This window comes from Dasypus novemcinctus, chromosome 12 (genome assembly GCF_030445035.2).
Source record: "Dasypus novemcinctus isolate mDasNov1 chromosome 12, mDasNov1.1.hap2, whole genome shotgun sequence".
Taxonomy (NCBI): domain Eukaryota; kingdom Metazoa; phylum Chordata; class Mammalia; order Cingulata; family Dasypodidae; genus Dasypus; species Dasypus novemcinctus.
Genome location: NC_080684.1, coordinates 103,334,418 through 103,348,806, shown reverse-complemented (window position 1 = coordinate 103,348,806; position 14,389 = coordinate 103,334,418). Strand labels below are relative to the sequence as shown.

The following is a 14,389-nucleotide window of genomic DNA, read 5'->3' as shown; positions in this document are numbered from 1 at the left end:
CCTCTGCCTTTATATATCCTATTCCAGAAGAGTGGTATGCCTCTTTTGTTCCTGAAGTTTTTAGATGTCATTTGAGTAGTCTTACTGTCTGCCCCCAAGGATAGGTTCATGAGAAACAAAACACTTTGATGATCTGTGTCCCACCGTGGGGTAGGCCGTGACTTCCCCATTTCCCCTCAGTGCCTCCCACTGCGCCTCTCGTGCCTGCCGCGAGAGCAGGAGCCCCGCGCATAGGGCCCAGTGGGCTTCAGCCTGGCTACAGGACAGCCGAGGGGCCATGGGGAGAAGCAGAGCCCTTCTGAAATTCTGGAGTATTCTAAGGAGAGCCAAAAACAACTTTGAATTGCACATTATCACAGGAGGTCAGTTTTTTTAAGTCCCCCAGTTTCTGAAAACTTATTTTGAATCTTAAGAAAATCTAACAGAGCCCCAGACTTAAATAGGAAAGAAAACATTTCCCGTGTTGGAGGTGAGAGGCAGCACTCAAAATCTTTTGAACACAGCCCACCCCTCACAGAACACAGAGGAGCAGCCAGGGATCTGGGTACACTCCTAGAGTAAGCCTTGCCTGAAAGTTGGCGACAGCCGAGTCCTGATAGAACAACAGGGATGGGAGAGAACCCTGGAGTGTCCTTTCCTGACGGCTGGGCCTCGAGCAGTGCCTCCTTGGCTCCGTGGCGTTCCCTCTCCTGCACTGTGGCTTTGCCTGGTGCTGAGTGGAGCTGGCCCTGCACTGTCCGTTGGCTTGTCCGCCTGCCCTCTGCCTTCCGGGCAGCACGTGAGCTTCGTGAAGGACCTCGGTGAGGCAGGGCTGCTGTTGGTGCTCGCCGCCACACGCCAGGACAGGCTGGCATTCGGGAGCTGCTGGGGGACAGGCTGGCAGACAGGCACATCCTCATTACAGCTCTTCAGTGGCTCTTACAAATGCACATGATATTTCCTTTTCCTTATCTATTCTAGTATGAAACCAGGGCTCGCCTAGAGAGACTCTCCGCCAGTTCCTCCATCAGCTCAGCTGATCTGTTTGACGAGCAGAGGAAGCAGGCATCAGGTAACGTGGGAGGGACGGAGGAGGGCGCACTCGGTTCGAGCGTGTGTCTGATGGCAGATGGTCCCCATCATGTCATTCCAAGACATTTTGGCAGCCGTGATTTGATGGTCTTGTGTCCTCTAAGTCAGGAAGAGCAGGATTTACTATTCCAGGCTTTTCATGTGAGGGGACCAAGTCATGAAGTTAAAAGACCTTCCCACCGTCACCCAGCAAGTCGTCTTCTGGAACATTGTCCTGGATGAGTATTTTCTTGCGCTATGAGGAAGTGGTGGCATCATAGCCTGGGAGGAGGATGGTGCTGGACTCCAGTGTGACAGGAGCCATTCACTCCCTAGCTGGGAGGCCTCGGGTGACTTGCTTTGCTTTTAGCCTCAGTCCCCTCCCCTGTAAAGCAGGGTGGATAATAGCTCCCACGGAGGCTGTAACAACACTGTATAAGCACCCACCCCGGTGTCTGGCACGGGGTAGCTGCTTAACCAGCATGTATAGAGTGAGCCCTCCCAGGCCCCATGCATCGGCAGACGTAGAGAGAAGCAGGCTACTTCATCAGTGTCAGTCTCCCAGGGAAGACAGAGAGCTGGGCTTTGGAAGTGGGCAGGTGGGAGAAGAATGTCCTCTCTCCTCCTCCCTCTTCAGGGTCCACACCTCAATGAGGGGAGATGTCTGGTGGTCCCAGGGCTAGGGTTGGGCACCTACCACACAGTGGCTGCCACGAGCCAGAACGGTTCGTGTTAAAGGGTGAGCAGCATCCTCTGAGGCCATTTCAGGAACTCAGTTATCAGCAGGAGAGCCGAAGGGATGGAGGTCTCAGGGGACAAGAGTTAGGCATTCAGGCCCAGCGGACTCTGCATTCCCCTCGTTTCCTGCCCTGGAGGAGCTGGACTGGAAGGCAGTGAGCCTCTTGTACATGGGGACCAGTATGGGGGACCTTCTGGGCTTGCAGCTGTAAGCCCAAAGAGAAGCAGCCCCAACAGAGAAGGCTGTGGGACAGACCTAAGTGGTTTTAAGATTTGGGGGGTGCTGGGAGATCCATTGTGGCCCTCAGCGTGGCCCCAATGTGTTGGCTGACAGTAAGATTTGGGGCCTGGGGGCAAGGATGCCTGGGGCAGCCGGCAAGGCCGTGGGCTGCTGAGAAGTTACTCTTGGGGCAGGGAATGTGTCCTGTACCTCACCTTCCTGCCCCTAACGCAGGAGGCGACTTGTCATCTTGGTGGGTCAGATTTCTGACTGGGTGTTTCCAGCACTGATTCTGGGCAAGGGTAGGTGTGGCTCATGGGCTTATGTTTTCATCCGTGAACTTTCACTGTCCTGGCCTGTCCTTAGGGAGCAACTACCTTTTGTGCCTACTCCCAGGCAGGGAGGTGCCTTTGGGAGGGGCTCCCAATAGGCCCATCTCCACTGCACCCCACCCCCATGGGTCTGTGTTGCCTTGCAGAAGCCCTGGCCCAGCTGGGTAGGTCAGTCTAGAGAACTCAGCTGTTGAAAATCACCCACTGGTAATGTGTGTTTTTGTAATTCAAGTTGCTGGGAGTTTCACTCTGAAACATTGTTTTGTCAAGGAAAAAAACTTTTGAGATCAAATAAGAGCAGCCTTTCCAATTATTGAAAGAAAAATTGTGACCAGCTTATGTTTACCTTCCTGTCCCGTTTTAGAGAACAAAGGTCCGTTGATTTTTCTGACCCTATATGGGTCCCAAACTGGTCCATGGGAACTTGCAGTTATAGTCAGAGTGCTCGCCCCGCCCCCTCCCTCCTTCATTTCAAACTCGGAGTTGGGACCCTCCATCGTTCAGCAGCTTCCATCAAGCTCGTTATAAAAGATGCCTTTAGGAGGGCCCTTAAATGTAAGCGCATTAAACAATTCTTATTAAATATTTACTTTCTATTTAGAGTGTGTTTCAGTGAAGAGCCAAAGCTGGTTTTAAGAAACTGTTCTGTGTTCCTCAGCTTTGAGTATCCCGCATCTGTGAAATATCAGCTTTGTTAGGTAGATTATAGTGACTACTTTATAATTGCTTTGGAAAAAAAAAATAAGATGGTTCCAAATTTGAAATGACACCTGATGAAGCAAAATACCTTCTGGAATTAATCCAGGAGTCCTGTGGCTGGAGATGAACAGGCTACAGCCTATTCATCCAAGTGAATATGCAGGCACCAGCATATCTTTTGCAGAGTGAAATGTTGACCTTACTGTTCAACAAACATTTACCTCTGTAGAATTAGGGGACAGTTACAAGTGTCCTCTCTTTCTCCCTCCCTCCCTTGTCAAGTTCCCAGTCTGCCATTTGTCATTTACCTTTAAGGGAATAATTGGGTGGGAGAAAGAACAGGTTTGCAAAAGCTTTAAAATCTCTGGCATAGTCCTATAGTCATCTGTCCACAAGTTGCTCTTTTTTTCTAAGATATTTTCACTTTTCTTTAAGTACAAAAACAATACATATTGTAGACATTTTTACAAGTACAGAAAAGCATGAAGACCAGAAAATAAATTGCCCGTATCTCCACCACCCAAAAGCACCCACTTATTAACAAGCGTATTTTCTTCCATTCTTTTTCCTGTGAAGTTTTTTGCATTATCAAGATCTTCTGTATTTTTGTTTTGTTTTTATTTATTTTTTAATTAGAGAAGTTGTAGGTTTTTCATAAAAAACAGGATTCCCATATACTACCCTACTACCAACACCTTGCATTAGTGTGGAATATTTGTTACAATTGATGAAAGATTATTAAAATAGTAGTATTAGGGAAGTGGATGTGGGCTCAAGTGATAAAGCCTCTGCCTACCATATGGGAGGACCCAGGTTCAATCCCTGGGGCCTGTGGTGAAAAAGAAGAGAAAGTGTGCCTGTGTGGCAAGCCAAGTGCCTGTGTGGCAAGCCAAGTGCCCGTGCAGCAAGCCAAGTGCCCATGCGGCAAGCCAAGTGCTCATGCGGTGAGCCAAGTGCCCATGCAGCGAGCCAAGTGCCCATGTGGTGAGCTGAGTGCCTGTGTGGTGAGCCAGAGTCTGCACAGTGAGCAAGTGCCTGCCTGGCGAGCCAAGTGCTCACACAGCAAGCCGAGTTCCCGCACAAGTGAGTCACGCAACATCACTTGTTGCACAAGTAATGACACAACAAAGGAGAGATGAAGGGGAAGAATCAAGGTGAAGCGGGGCAGAGACCAGGAATTGAGGTGGTGCAATTGACAGGGAACCTCTCTCCACATCAGAGGTCCCCAGGATCGAATCCTGGTGAATCCTAGAGGAGAAAAACAACGGAAGACAAAAAAAAAAAAAGAGAGAGAGAGAAATAGATACAGAAGATCACACAGCAAATGGACAGCAAAAACAGGAGGGTAGGGGAGGGGGAAGGAAAGGAAAAAAATGGTGCTATTAACGATTGTTCATAGTTTACATAGGTATATTTTTTCCCATATGCCACCCTATTATTTATTTATTTATTTATTTTTAAAGATTTATTTTTTTATTTGTTTCTCTCCCCTTCCATCCCCTTCCCCGGTTGTCTATTCTCTGTGTCTGTTTGCTGCGTGTTCTTTTTGTCTGCTTCTGTTGTTGTCAGTGGCATGGGAATCTGTGTTTCTTTTTGTTGCGTCATCTTGTTGTGTCAGCTCTCTGTGTGTGCGGTGCCATTCCTGGGCAGGCTGAACTGTCTTTCGCACTGGGCGGCTCTCCTTACGAGACGCACTCCTTATGCGTGGGGCGCCCCTACATGGGGGGCACCCCTGCGTGGCACGGCACTCCTTGCACGCATCAGCACTGCATGTGGGCCAGCTCCACACGGGTCAAGGAGGCCCAGGGTTTGAACTGTGGACCTCCCATGTGATAGGCAGACACCCTATCCATTGGGCCAAGTCCGCTTCCCTATTATTTATTTTTTACCACCCTATTGTTAACACCTGGTATTAATGTCATGTATTTGTTATAATTCATGAAAAAGCCTTCTTCTACTTGTACAATTAACTATTGTTCATTGTCCACAATGGTGTTCACTGTGTTGTTCAGTCCTGTCTTTTAATTTTTATTCTAGTAAAATATACGACCTAAGGTTTCCCTTTTTCACCACTTTCACCTATATACAGTGCTGTTAATTACATCAGAATAATGTGTTACCATGACCACCATCCATTTCTAAACCTTTACAATCAACCCGAATAGAAATTCCGTGCAAATTAAACACCAACTCCCCATTCTCTAACCCTTGTCTATCCTCTGGTAACCTATATCTCTACAAGTTTGCTTATAATTAGTTCATATCAGTGAGATCATATAATAATTGTCCTTTTGTGTCTGGCTTATTTCACTCAGCATAATGTCTTCAAGGTTCATCCATGTTGTGGCATGTATCAGAACTTCATTCATTGTATGGCTGAATAATATCCCATTTTATAGATATACCACATTTTGTTATCCTTTCTTTGGTTTATAGACATTAGGGTTGTTTCTACTTTTTCACTTTTGTTAAAAAAATGCTGCTATGAGCATTTCTGAATGAGTTTTTATGTGAATATATGTTTTCAATTTCCTTGGGTATATACCTAGGAGTAGAATTGCTAGAATTGTATGATATCTCTGTTTAACCTTTTGAGGAACTGCCAGGCTATTTACCAAAGTGGCTGCACCATTTTACATTCTCAACAGCAGTGAATGAGGTTTCCAGTTTCTCTGCATCCTCACAAAGCATGCTATTGTTGGGTTTTGTTTTGTTTTATTATAACCATCCTAGTAGGTATGAGATGTTATCTCATTGTGGTTTTGATTTATATTTCCTTGATGGTTAAAGATGTCGAGCATATTCTTATGTACTTACTGACCACTTGTGTATCTTCTGTGGGAGAAACATCTATTTGGATCCTTTGCCTTTTGTTTAATTGGGTCATTTGTCTTTTTACTGAATTGTAAGAGTTCTTTATATATTCTAAACTCAAGACCCCCATCAGAAATATGATTTCCAAATATTTAACCCCATTCTGTGGATTGTCTTTTCACTTCTTGATAGTGCCCTTTGAAATGCAGAAGCTTTTCGTTTCAATGAAGTCCAATTAATCTATTTTGGGGGGGTTGCTTATTATGCTTTTGATGTCATAAGAAACCATTGCCTAATTCAAGGTGATGACATTTTATGGCTATGTTTGCAATTTTTTTAATATGTTTTTATCCTGTTTTTTGGGGGGGGGGGGGGAGTGAGGTTTAAACAGTGGGAATTATTAGCTCATGGTTTTGAGACTAGGAGAAAGTCCAAATCAAGCATCAGGAAGGCGATGTTTTCTTCCCAGAGATGGCATCCTCAGACTGGCTGCCCGTAATCTCTGGTGTCCTGCTCCTCTCACACAGCAGTACACATGATGGCCTCCTCTGGCCTCTCCCTTCTATTCTGGGTTCCATTGACCTAGAGCTTCTTGCTTCCTGTGACTTTCTCTGTTTTACAGTTTCATTCTGCTTATACTCCAGTAATAGGCCACACTTTAACTGAAGGAACCTCATTAGAAGGTCCTACTAGAATGGATTCACACCCTCAGGAATGGGCTACGTTTAAGAACATGCTTTCCTGGGATATATACAGCTCCAAACAGCAACACTCTGAGTGTATGTATATATCCAAGTAAAGAGAAATATATGGAAGTTTATTCTTCCTTTTTACTTAATGTGCTAGAATATTTTTCCATGTCATTAAAAGTTATTTAAGTAAAATTTTTTTACTGTGGTAATATTCCTATAACATAAAATTGGCCATTTTAACTATTTTTAAGTATACCATTCAGTGGCATTAAATTTCATTTACAGTGTTGTGCTACTATCACACCATCACAACCATCCTTTACCAAAAGCTTTACAAACATTTTTAATGACAACATAGAATGTTGTTAAGTATTCTCACTCACTTCTGTATCCTCCCACACTATTCGACGAAAAACGCATCCTTTCCTGACAGGGACCTTGGTTTCCCACAGATGTGGGGAGAACTTGGGGTGAGGAGAAGGTTGGGAACGTATGCCTGCTGAGGCCACTTTTTTCTACATCCTGAGAATATCCTTCACAATTTAATTGTTACAAGCTCATCTTCCTTATTTCTAGGGCTGCCTATGTAATTTTTGGGGGCCAGTGCAAAATAAAAATGTGGGAACCTTTGTTCAAAAAGCAGGAATAAGGGACCATTAAAGGTAGTAAGATATAAAACTTTTCCCTTCTGCGTCTCAATCCATCATGGTGTAATGCTTTTGTTTTTTACTAGTTAATGTTGTAAGTAAGAGAATTTTTTAATTATTAGCATGAACTTTTTTTTTTTAAGCATGAACTTTCACATTCCTCTTTTTTGTGCAGTGGCAGTTTTAAATGCAAGTAGAAAATCACGGAAATTACATAATTTTTATTTTGTACTTGTACATGCATGTGTATATTGTTCTTACCAAAACAGTGGACATACTACACAAAGCAGCACTGCTGTTTTTATTCACTCCTTGATAGGATTCTGCCGACTTTCTCCCTGAGCTTACTGACAGGAGGAAGGACTGAAAGGGACGCAGCCCTGGGAAGCCCTGTCCTCCTCTCTCCCGTGTGAGTGGCTGGCCAACAGGGAAGCCACGCGAGCTTGTCAGGGTGTGACGGGTTCCTCTGCACTGTGTCTCCTAGAATCCCGCTGCCCTCCTCCTGCCTTCAGAGCAACTTTGGGTCCACAGGGGAAGCAGGGCCTCTCAGGGCCGTCCTCGCCCGCCCAGTCGAGCCACAGCAGGCTGACTTGTGCTCAGTCCGAGCCTTGCTGGAGTCATGCGTCGCCGGTCCACTGGAGTTCTGTGCTCCAGCCTTGCCAGGGAGCAGCAGGAACACACACACATATGTTGCACCTCTCCTCTGCTCTTGTCCCATTGGACTTTACTTACAGAACCCAAGTTCGAAGATAAAATTATTAAGAACTTTAATCATTCAATCATGGCAGCAAGTGCAGCACCCCCGAGCATGAAGCACTCGTGACTGCCCAGCTTGCAGGCTGTGAAGCCAGCCTGGTTGTTGGGCAAGAACCAAAGATGGCTTTTGGAGCACTCCCTGGTGGGGCGGGGGGCAGGAACTGTGGCATTTTCTTTCGTGCCCCCTTTTCTTCAGGACCAACCCCAAGGCCCCCTTTTCCAGAGACCAGTCCTGGCTGTCTCCAAGTAGTCAGTAGCAGTAACGGCCTGCATGTGCCGTGCAAGCCGCCAGACACGGATGGTCCCTGTCAACCCCCCATGTGGTGGGTTCTGTTGTTACCCCCACCTTGCAGATGGAAAACTGGACCCGGGTTGGTCCACGGCTAGTGGGTGAGGTGTTGTGCAGGGAGCCCATCATCACATGTGCATTCCCAAGAGGAAGGAAGGAAACAGATGGAAAAGGGATGTCCCGTTGGCTAGAACATCCTCACATGGGCACGTCTGCTTCCAGGGTTAAAATCCAGGAGTTCTGTACAGAAGGAGGAGAGCGGGGAGGGCTCTGGGGGACTAGAGCCATCTCTGGACACCTGAGCCCTGAATGTAGTCAGGTGAAGGGACTGCACTTGGGCCCAGGGCAAGTTCTAAGGAAGGGGCTAAACACTGGGTGGAAGCAACACAGAGGTGCTGCTGGCTGATCTGGCTCAGTGTGCCTCTTCAGACATTTCTCAGTTTGGAAGCTGCCCAGGAAAACCCATATCTGTGGCACCTCCCACGTGGAGGGCAAGGGGACAGTGTGTAGGTGCATCCAGCGTCTCTTTCGGGTGTTGGCTGTGCTGAAGGATAAACTTGTCATTTCTCTTTCATTCTGGGAAAGGAACCTGACCAAGGGCTTCTGTTGCTCAGGGGCAGGTGGGTGTAGACTGGTCACACATGGAGCCTAGAGGGCTGCTGGCCCAGCAATCCCAGAGGAGCCCCAGAACTTGGGTTCAGCTGGAGATCAGTGGGTCCCTCCAGTGTCAAAGGTTTACTATGAAATCCCTGTTATCACGTGGGTATGTGATCAGATCCACTTGGCAGTGATGGCCCAGACCAGCTTTACCTGTGCTGGTAGCTGTGTTCATGTCGATCAAAGGTGAAGCACCAGAAACCCAGCTGAAAAAGACCTGAGCAAGAGCAGTGGAAGTATTGGCTCCTGTAATGGAGGCCTGGTGGAGAGTTTGGTTGATTCAGAGTCAAAGACAGGCATTGGGATGGACAATTTTGGGCTGGCCTCTTTGGGTGACGGCCTCATTCTCTTGTACTGTGACAATCTTGACTGTTCCTCCTGGGCAGGCGGGTGGGAGGGGGACAGCCCCTGTCACAGACAGCTGCAGCTTTGCCTCATCCCAGCCAGGAACCCCAGAGTAAGCATGTCTCCTCTCACTTGAGTATATGTGAGTCCCAGGGAAGGCTCTGATTGGCCACCTCTGTGGAGGGGCTAGGAAAGGAGGCACTCCAAGCAGAAGGGAAGATGGCTTTTACCAAAAGAGGGATGGGGCTGCTGAGCAGACAAAAACCACAGGTATCCATCCATCTTCCATTCACTGGTACTTATGTGTCAGGCCTTGTGTTAGGCACCTTGAGGAAACAGGCCCAGAGAGGGTAAGGAACTTGTTCAGTGGCACGCAGCTTGGAATGGCAGTAGACCCCCTGCTGCATCTCTCCTGTGAGGTCTTGCAGCTGGTTCCTGGTGGGGCTGGAACTTAAACCCAGGTCCTGGGCCCACTGCTGAGTCCTTTTCCCTTAGCCACAGCTGCTGCTTGTGAAGCAGGCATGGGAGTGGGCTTCAGGTTGTCTAAAGTCATGCCACGTCCTCTGGACACTGGGACCTTGGCTCTCGCAGAGCAGCCGAAGCTCCCTCTGCGGGAGTCGGGAGTCAACGTCTTCTCTGTGTGTGCAGGGAACTACAACCTCACCAGCGTGCTGCCCAGCGCCCCCGACATGGCGCAGTTCAAGCAGGGCGTGAAATCCGTGGCTGGAAAGCTCTCTGTCTTTGCTAATGGTGTCATGACTTCCATTCAGGTGAGTGAAACTGGGGTCCCATAGTTTTGAAAACGAGATCTGGACCACTTACATTGCTGGAAAAATAATTTTAAGTTCCTGGTATATATGTCTACTACAGTGTAACCCAGAACATTATGAAAACCAGAAATTATAATTGTTTATTTGTTTAAAAGTTCTAATTTATGTCTTTAGGGAGAATCATTACAGGAATTCTCATGATCACCATCAATTTTTTCTATATTAGAAAATACAGAAAAGTATTAAGGAGAAAATAAAAATTACCCATAATTCTACGTCACAGAGCTAACCTGTTACTATTTTGGCGTATTTTATTTTGGTTTTAGATTTCCATGCATATCTTTTTAAGCTTAAATATATATATATGTATATATGATTTTCTATCCTGCACCATGATGTTATCTTATGAGCTTTTCCATGTGATTAAAAATTCTTCAGAAACCATGTTCATGATTTATTTAACTATTCCCCTAGTGGATATTTGGTTTTAATTCCATCTTTTAAGTAAAGCAAGGATGGAACATGCTTGCATATGCAAATTTGAGGCCATTTCTGATTATGTGAAAGACATCCTTCTTGAACCTTCTTGTTTGTGCTGAGTTGTTCTAGAAGGATTCTGTTAGGAAGGGAAACCTGGCAGATGCTCTGGCTGAGGTCGGGGGAGTGTGGCGATGCCCCTCTGCAGAGAGTTCCCCTAACCTGGGGCCCTGCTCAGGACTGCTCTCACTGCTGCTGACAGCACACTTGGCCCTTCCGTGCCCCTTAGGTCTGCTGAGCTGCACATCAGCCCCCCGAGTAGGTGACATCCTATTTTATAGATGAAGAGACACGCACAGAGGCTAAGCTGCTTCTGCAGGGTCACTCAGCTGAACCTAAATGTTGGAGCCCAGGGCTTCAGAGCAGGGGCCGCATCAGGCCTTTCACTAAACCTAAGAGCAGCTTTGCTCATGGTACTTCACCTGCGTGCCCAGACGCTGCCCCCCGCTTCCCAGCCCCTCCCGCGGGGGCACAGGGGCCCAGCTCGCCCCCTTTATGGATGAAGAAGCCGGGGACCATAAATGCCAGAGACAAGATGCAGCCCTGGGGCTGCATTGTTGACGCCAGACGCCTGGTGCACTGTGCTGACTGCGCTGTCAGCGTGCTAGGGCCGAACACTCCGCGTGCAAGAACGAGGTTCTGATACTGAGCACCTGTGAACTTTCATTTTGGTTCTTGTCTCTTTAGGATCGCTATGGTTCTTAATATTCATGGCGTGAGATCTGTTTTCTGGAGAGATTCCTTTTTAAATGAACCAGTGCCCACATCGAAAACTGTGATGAAGACCAGGCAGTTTTGCAGATTGTTTTGCTACTTTTTCACATGGTATATATACATATTTCTGATTTTTAGTATTTCTTGGAGGCATTCTTCTTTTGGCGGCAGGGGAAGCTCTGGTGCCATGTCTGTTTTGCGCTCTCTTCTCTGCACACCCTCCCTGTGGCATATCCGTGCACATCTTTGCCTATAGATGCCAGCTCCTCCCAGCTCCCTGGACTGGGCCTTCTTTTCAGGGGTCTCAGTGCTGCTTGACTCACAAAGGGCTGCCAGCAGCAGCTTTTGCTAGATCAGCCTGGAGAAACAAAATTCACAACACACATATTTCATTAAAATGGAGCAAAGAATAAAAACAAAATACCAAAAATGACTGGTGTCTAATTCAACAGATTGCTTCATTTATATTTCTACATGTTAAGGTAATTTAAAAATAATGTTTAAAGTCATTTGTCCCTTTGTAAATTATTTTGTATGATCTATAAATTTTAAAATATTTTTCAGTGAGTGCTTTTTAAAAACTTAAGCTTTCTCATTGCCAAGGGAATTTTGTCTTTTGAGGAGGTACAGCTTGTTGAATTTATGAGAAATGTAACATGAGAACTCCCTAAGTGCATTTATATATTGATGTAGTATACAGAATTAAAATTGAATAAGGTGAGAAGATACACCTACAGAAAATATTTTAGTGTGTGGAAAAATAGAAGTTGTAATTGGGGCATTTTGTTAATATTTTTAATCTTAATCTTGGTTTTAAAAAAATGACCGAATATGTATAAATGAATAAAGAAAAGTAAATTGGCTGTGTTTTAGACAGCATAGAATATATTGTTCAGCACAGTAAAATATATGTGAAATTTGATGAACCAAAGTTGTGGTTTTAATTGCATATTTGTGAATTTTTCTTAAAAGCTCAAATTTGTAGATTTCTAAATATAATAAATAGTCACAGCAGATTGTGTTGCCTACATTTTTTATGTAAAGCTTTTGTAATTGTCAACTGGGGCTCATGGCATAACATAGATATGCAGTTGAATTGAGCAACAATGTCTGTTTTTAACGTGTGTGGGGGGCCTGGTGTGCGACTGTGGTTACCTGGGGTATGTCTAGTGTAGCAGCACAGGGGGCGGCCTTGTTCACGGTGAGGGTTTGGGGCAGCCCCCTCCTTGGTGGGCCTCGTGGTCTCTCCCAGGGGCAGGGAGCCTTGAAGGCCCCTGGTGTCTATAGGACACTCGCACATGTCCAGCCTGCTCCAGACTGGCTCGTTCCGTCCCACAGAAGCCCTCAGGACAGGGGCTGTTCCCATCTGACAGAGAGGTCCGTGTGGCTGCTAAAGGCATGGCCGCTGCCCCACATCTGTCCCTCCAACTCGGAACCTGCCGTGCTTTCCCCCGCTCGTGGAATTTCCTCCCATGGAAGGGCCTGGGCAGCCCTCCCGTCGCCGGGCCTTGCTGGGACACCAGCTCCCAACTTTCTGGGACACAGGACCCAGCATCCCGGGGCAAGGCAGGGAGGACGCAGCTGAGGGCTTCTCGAGCAGTGTGGTTCACTCTGCCCAGGCGGCTGCTGGGCTCGCACCCACGTGTGCGTGTGGGGTGTGTGAGGGAGAGAGAGGGAGAATTTGCGTTCTGAGCCCATGTATCCTTGGGCCTTGATGCTGTGTTTTGGAATCAGTTTTGCCTGAGTGCTTCATAGTTTAGAGATGTCAGTTAATATTTGTTCTAACTAAATGCAGTTTGGATCTCCTGATCCACTTACCAAGCCAATGGTGATATGACAGTCCACTGACCTGGTCTCTGTCACTGCCGGTGGCACAGGCCTCAGGCAGGAGGCCCTCTGGGGAGGCAGGCAGCCACCCTCTAGCCGAGGCCCTGCTGCTCGGCCAGGCTCAAAGCAGCTTCCAGTCCTGGGAAGCCAGCAAGGGCTGGCTAGTGGGTAAGCACTACTGCTTCATTTATGCCTTTGTTCTTGGGAGCAAAGCTGGGTAATGGCCAGAAGATGTTTCTGAACCTGTGTGCCAAAAGGAGTAGGAAAGCAAAGAGCGGGGTTGGAGGGGGCGCCAAGGAAGCATTGTTTGGTTTTAGTTTTATATAGTCTTTACCAGGAACAGATTCTCCTAAAAAAAACGCAGCATGTTTCGATCACTTTAAAAAGCCACTGCGGGGAGCAGATTTGGCTCAATGGATAGAGCATCCACCTACCACATGGGAGGTCCAGGGTTCAAACCCCGGGCCTCCTGACCCATGTGGGAGCTGGCCAACACGCAGCACTGATGCGTGCAAGGAGTGCCATGCCACGCAGGGTTGTCCCCCGCGTAGGGGAGCCCCATGCACAAGGAGTGCGCCCCGTAAGGAGAGCCGCCCAGCACGAAAAAAGTACAGCCTGCCCAGGAATGGCGCCACACACATGGAGAGCTGACACAGCAAGATGACACAACAAAAAGAGACACAGATTCCCGGTGCTGCTTACAACAACAGAAGCGGACACAGAAGAACACACAGTGAATGGACACAGAGAGCAGACAAAGCAGACAACTTGGGGGGGGAGGGGCGGGCAGGGAAGGGGAGAGAAATAAATTAAAAATCTTCAAAAAAAAAAAAAAGCCTTTGGGAATACAGGTGAGCAGGAGATGTGGGGCCTGTCTTGACCAGGACTGTGTTCCCAGGAGGCTTCCACCAGCAGAGAGCCAGCAAGCTAGCAGCAGGGGGCAGGGAGAGAGCCAGGCTTGGCCCTGGGTGACCATCAGGCCCCGCTTTAAACTGTGGAGCCTGGGGCCCCTCACCAGGTGGGCAGGGTCATGCTGGGCTGAGGTGCCCCCACCCTGCCCCTCCCACCTGCTGCCTCCACATCTGGCCTTGAATACTTTCATGCCATTTATTTCTCCAGCCGGGACCTCAGCCCAAGGCCCAGCCTCCCTCTGTGGTGGACCCGGCACGTCTGATGACGCATGTCACAAACCCAACACGGCCGAGCCTGCGCCCCTCGGCACCTCCTCCCGCCCGCATCCAGCCCCACCATGTCATGCCCAGGCCCCAATCCTTGTGGTCAAACCTGACGGCCTCACACCCG

The 14,389-nt window shown here is 47.6% G+C and overlaps 1 protein-coding gene across 1 annotated transcript in view; it reads left to right on the top strand.

The window, feature by feature from the left end:
- Positions 1 to 12,276, top strand: part of ARFGAP3 (ARF GTPase activating protein 3) — a 76,849-nt gene extending 64,573 nt beyond the window's left edge. Inside the window, exons 14-16 of the mRNA XM_058308879.2 lie at positions 961 to 1,051; positions 9,888 to 10,009; positions 11,234 to 12,276. Of these exons, the coding sequence (XP_058164862.1) occupies positions 961 to 1,051; positions 9,888 to 10,009; positions 11,234 to 11,251 (231 nt within the window). The 3' untranslated portion in view covers positions 11,252 to 12,276. The remainder of the gene's footprint in view (positions 1 to 960; positions 1,052 to 9,887; positions 10,010 to 11,233) is intronic.
- Positions 12,277 to 14,389: the final 2,113 nt, after the last annotated feature.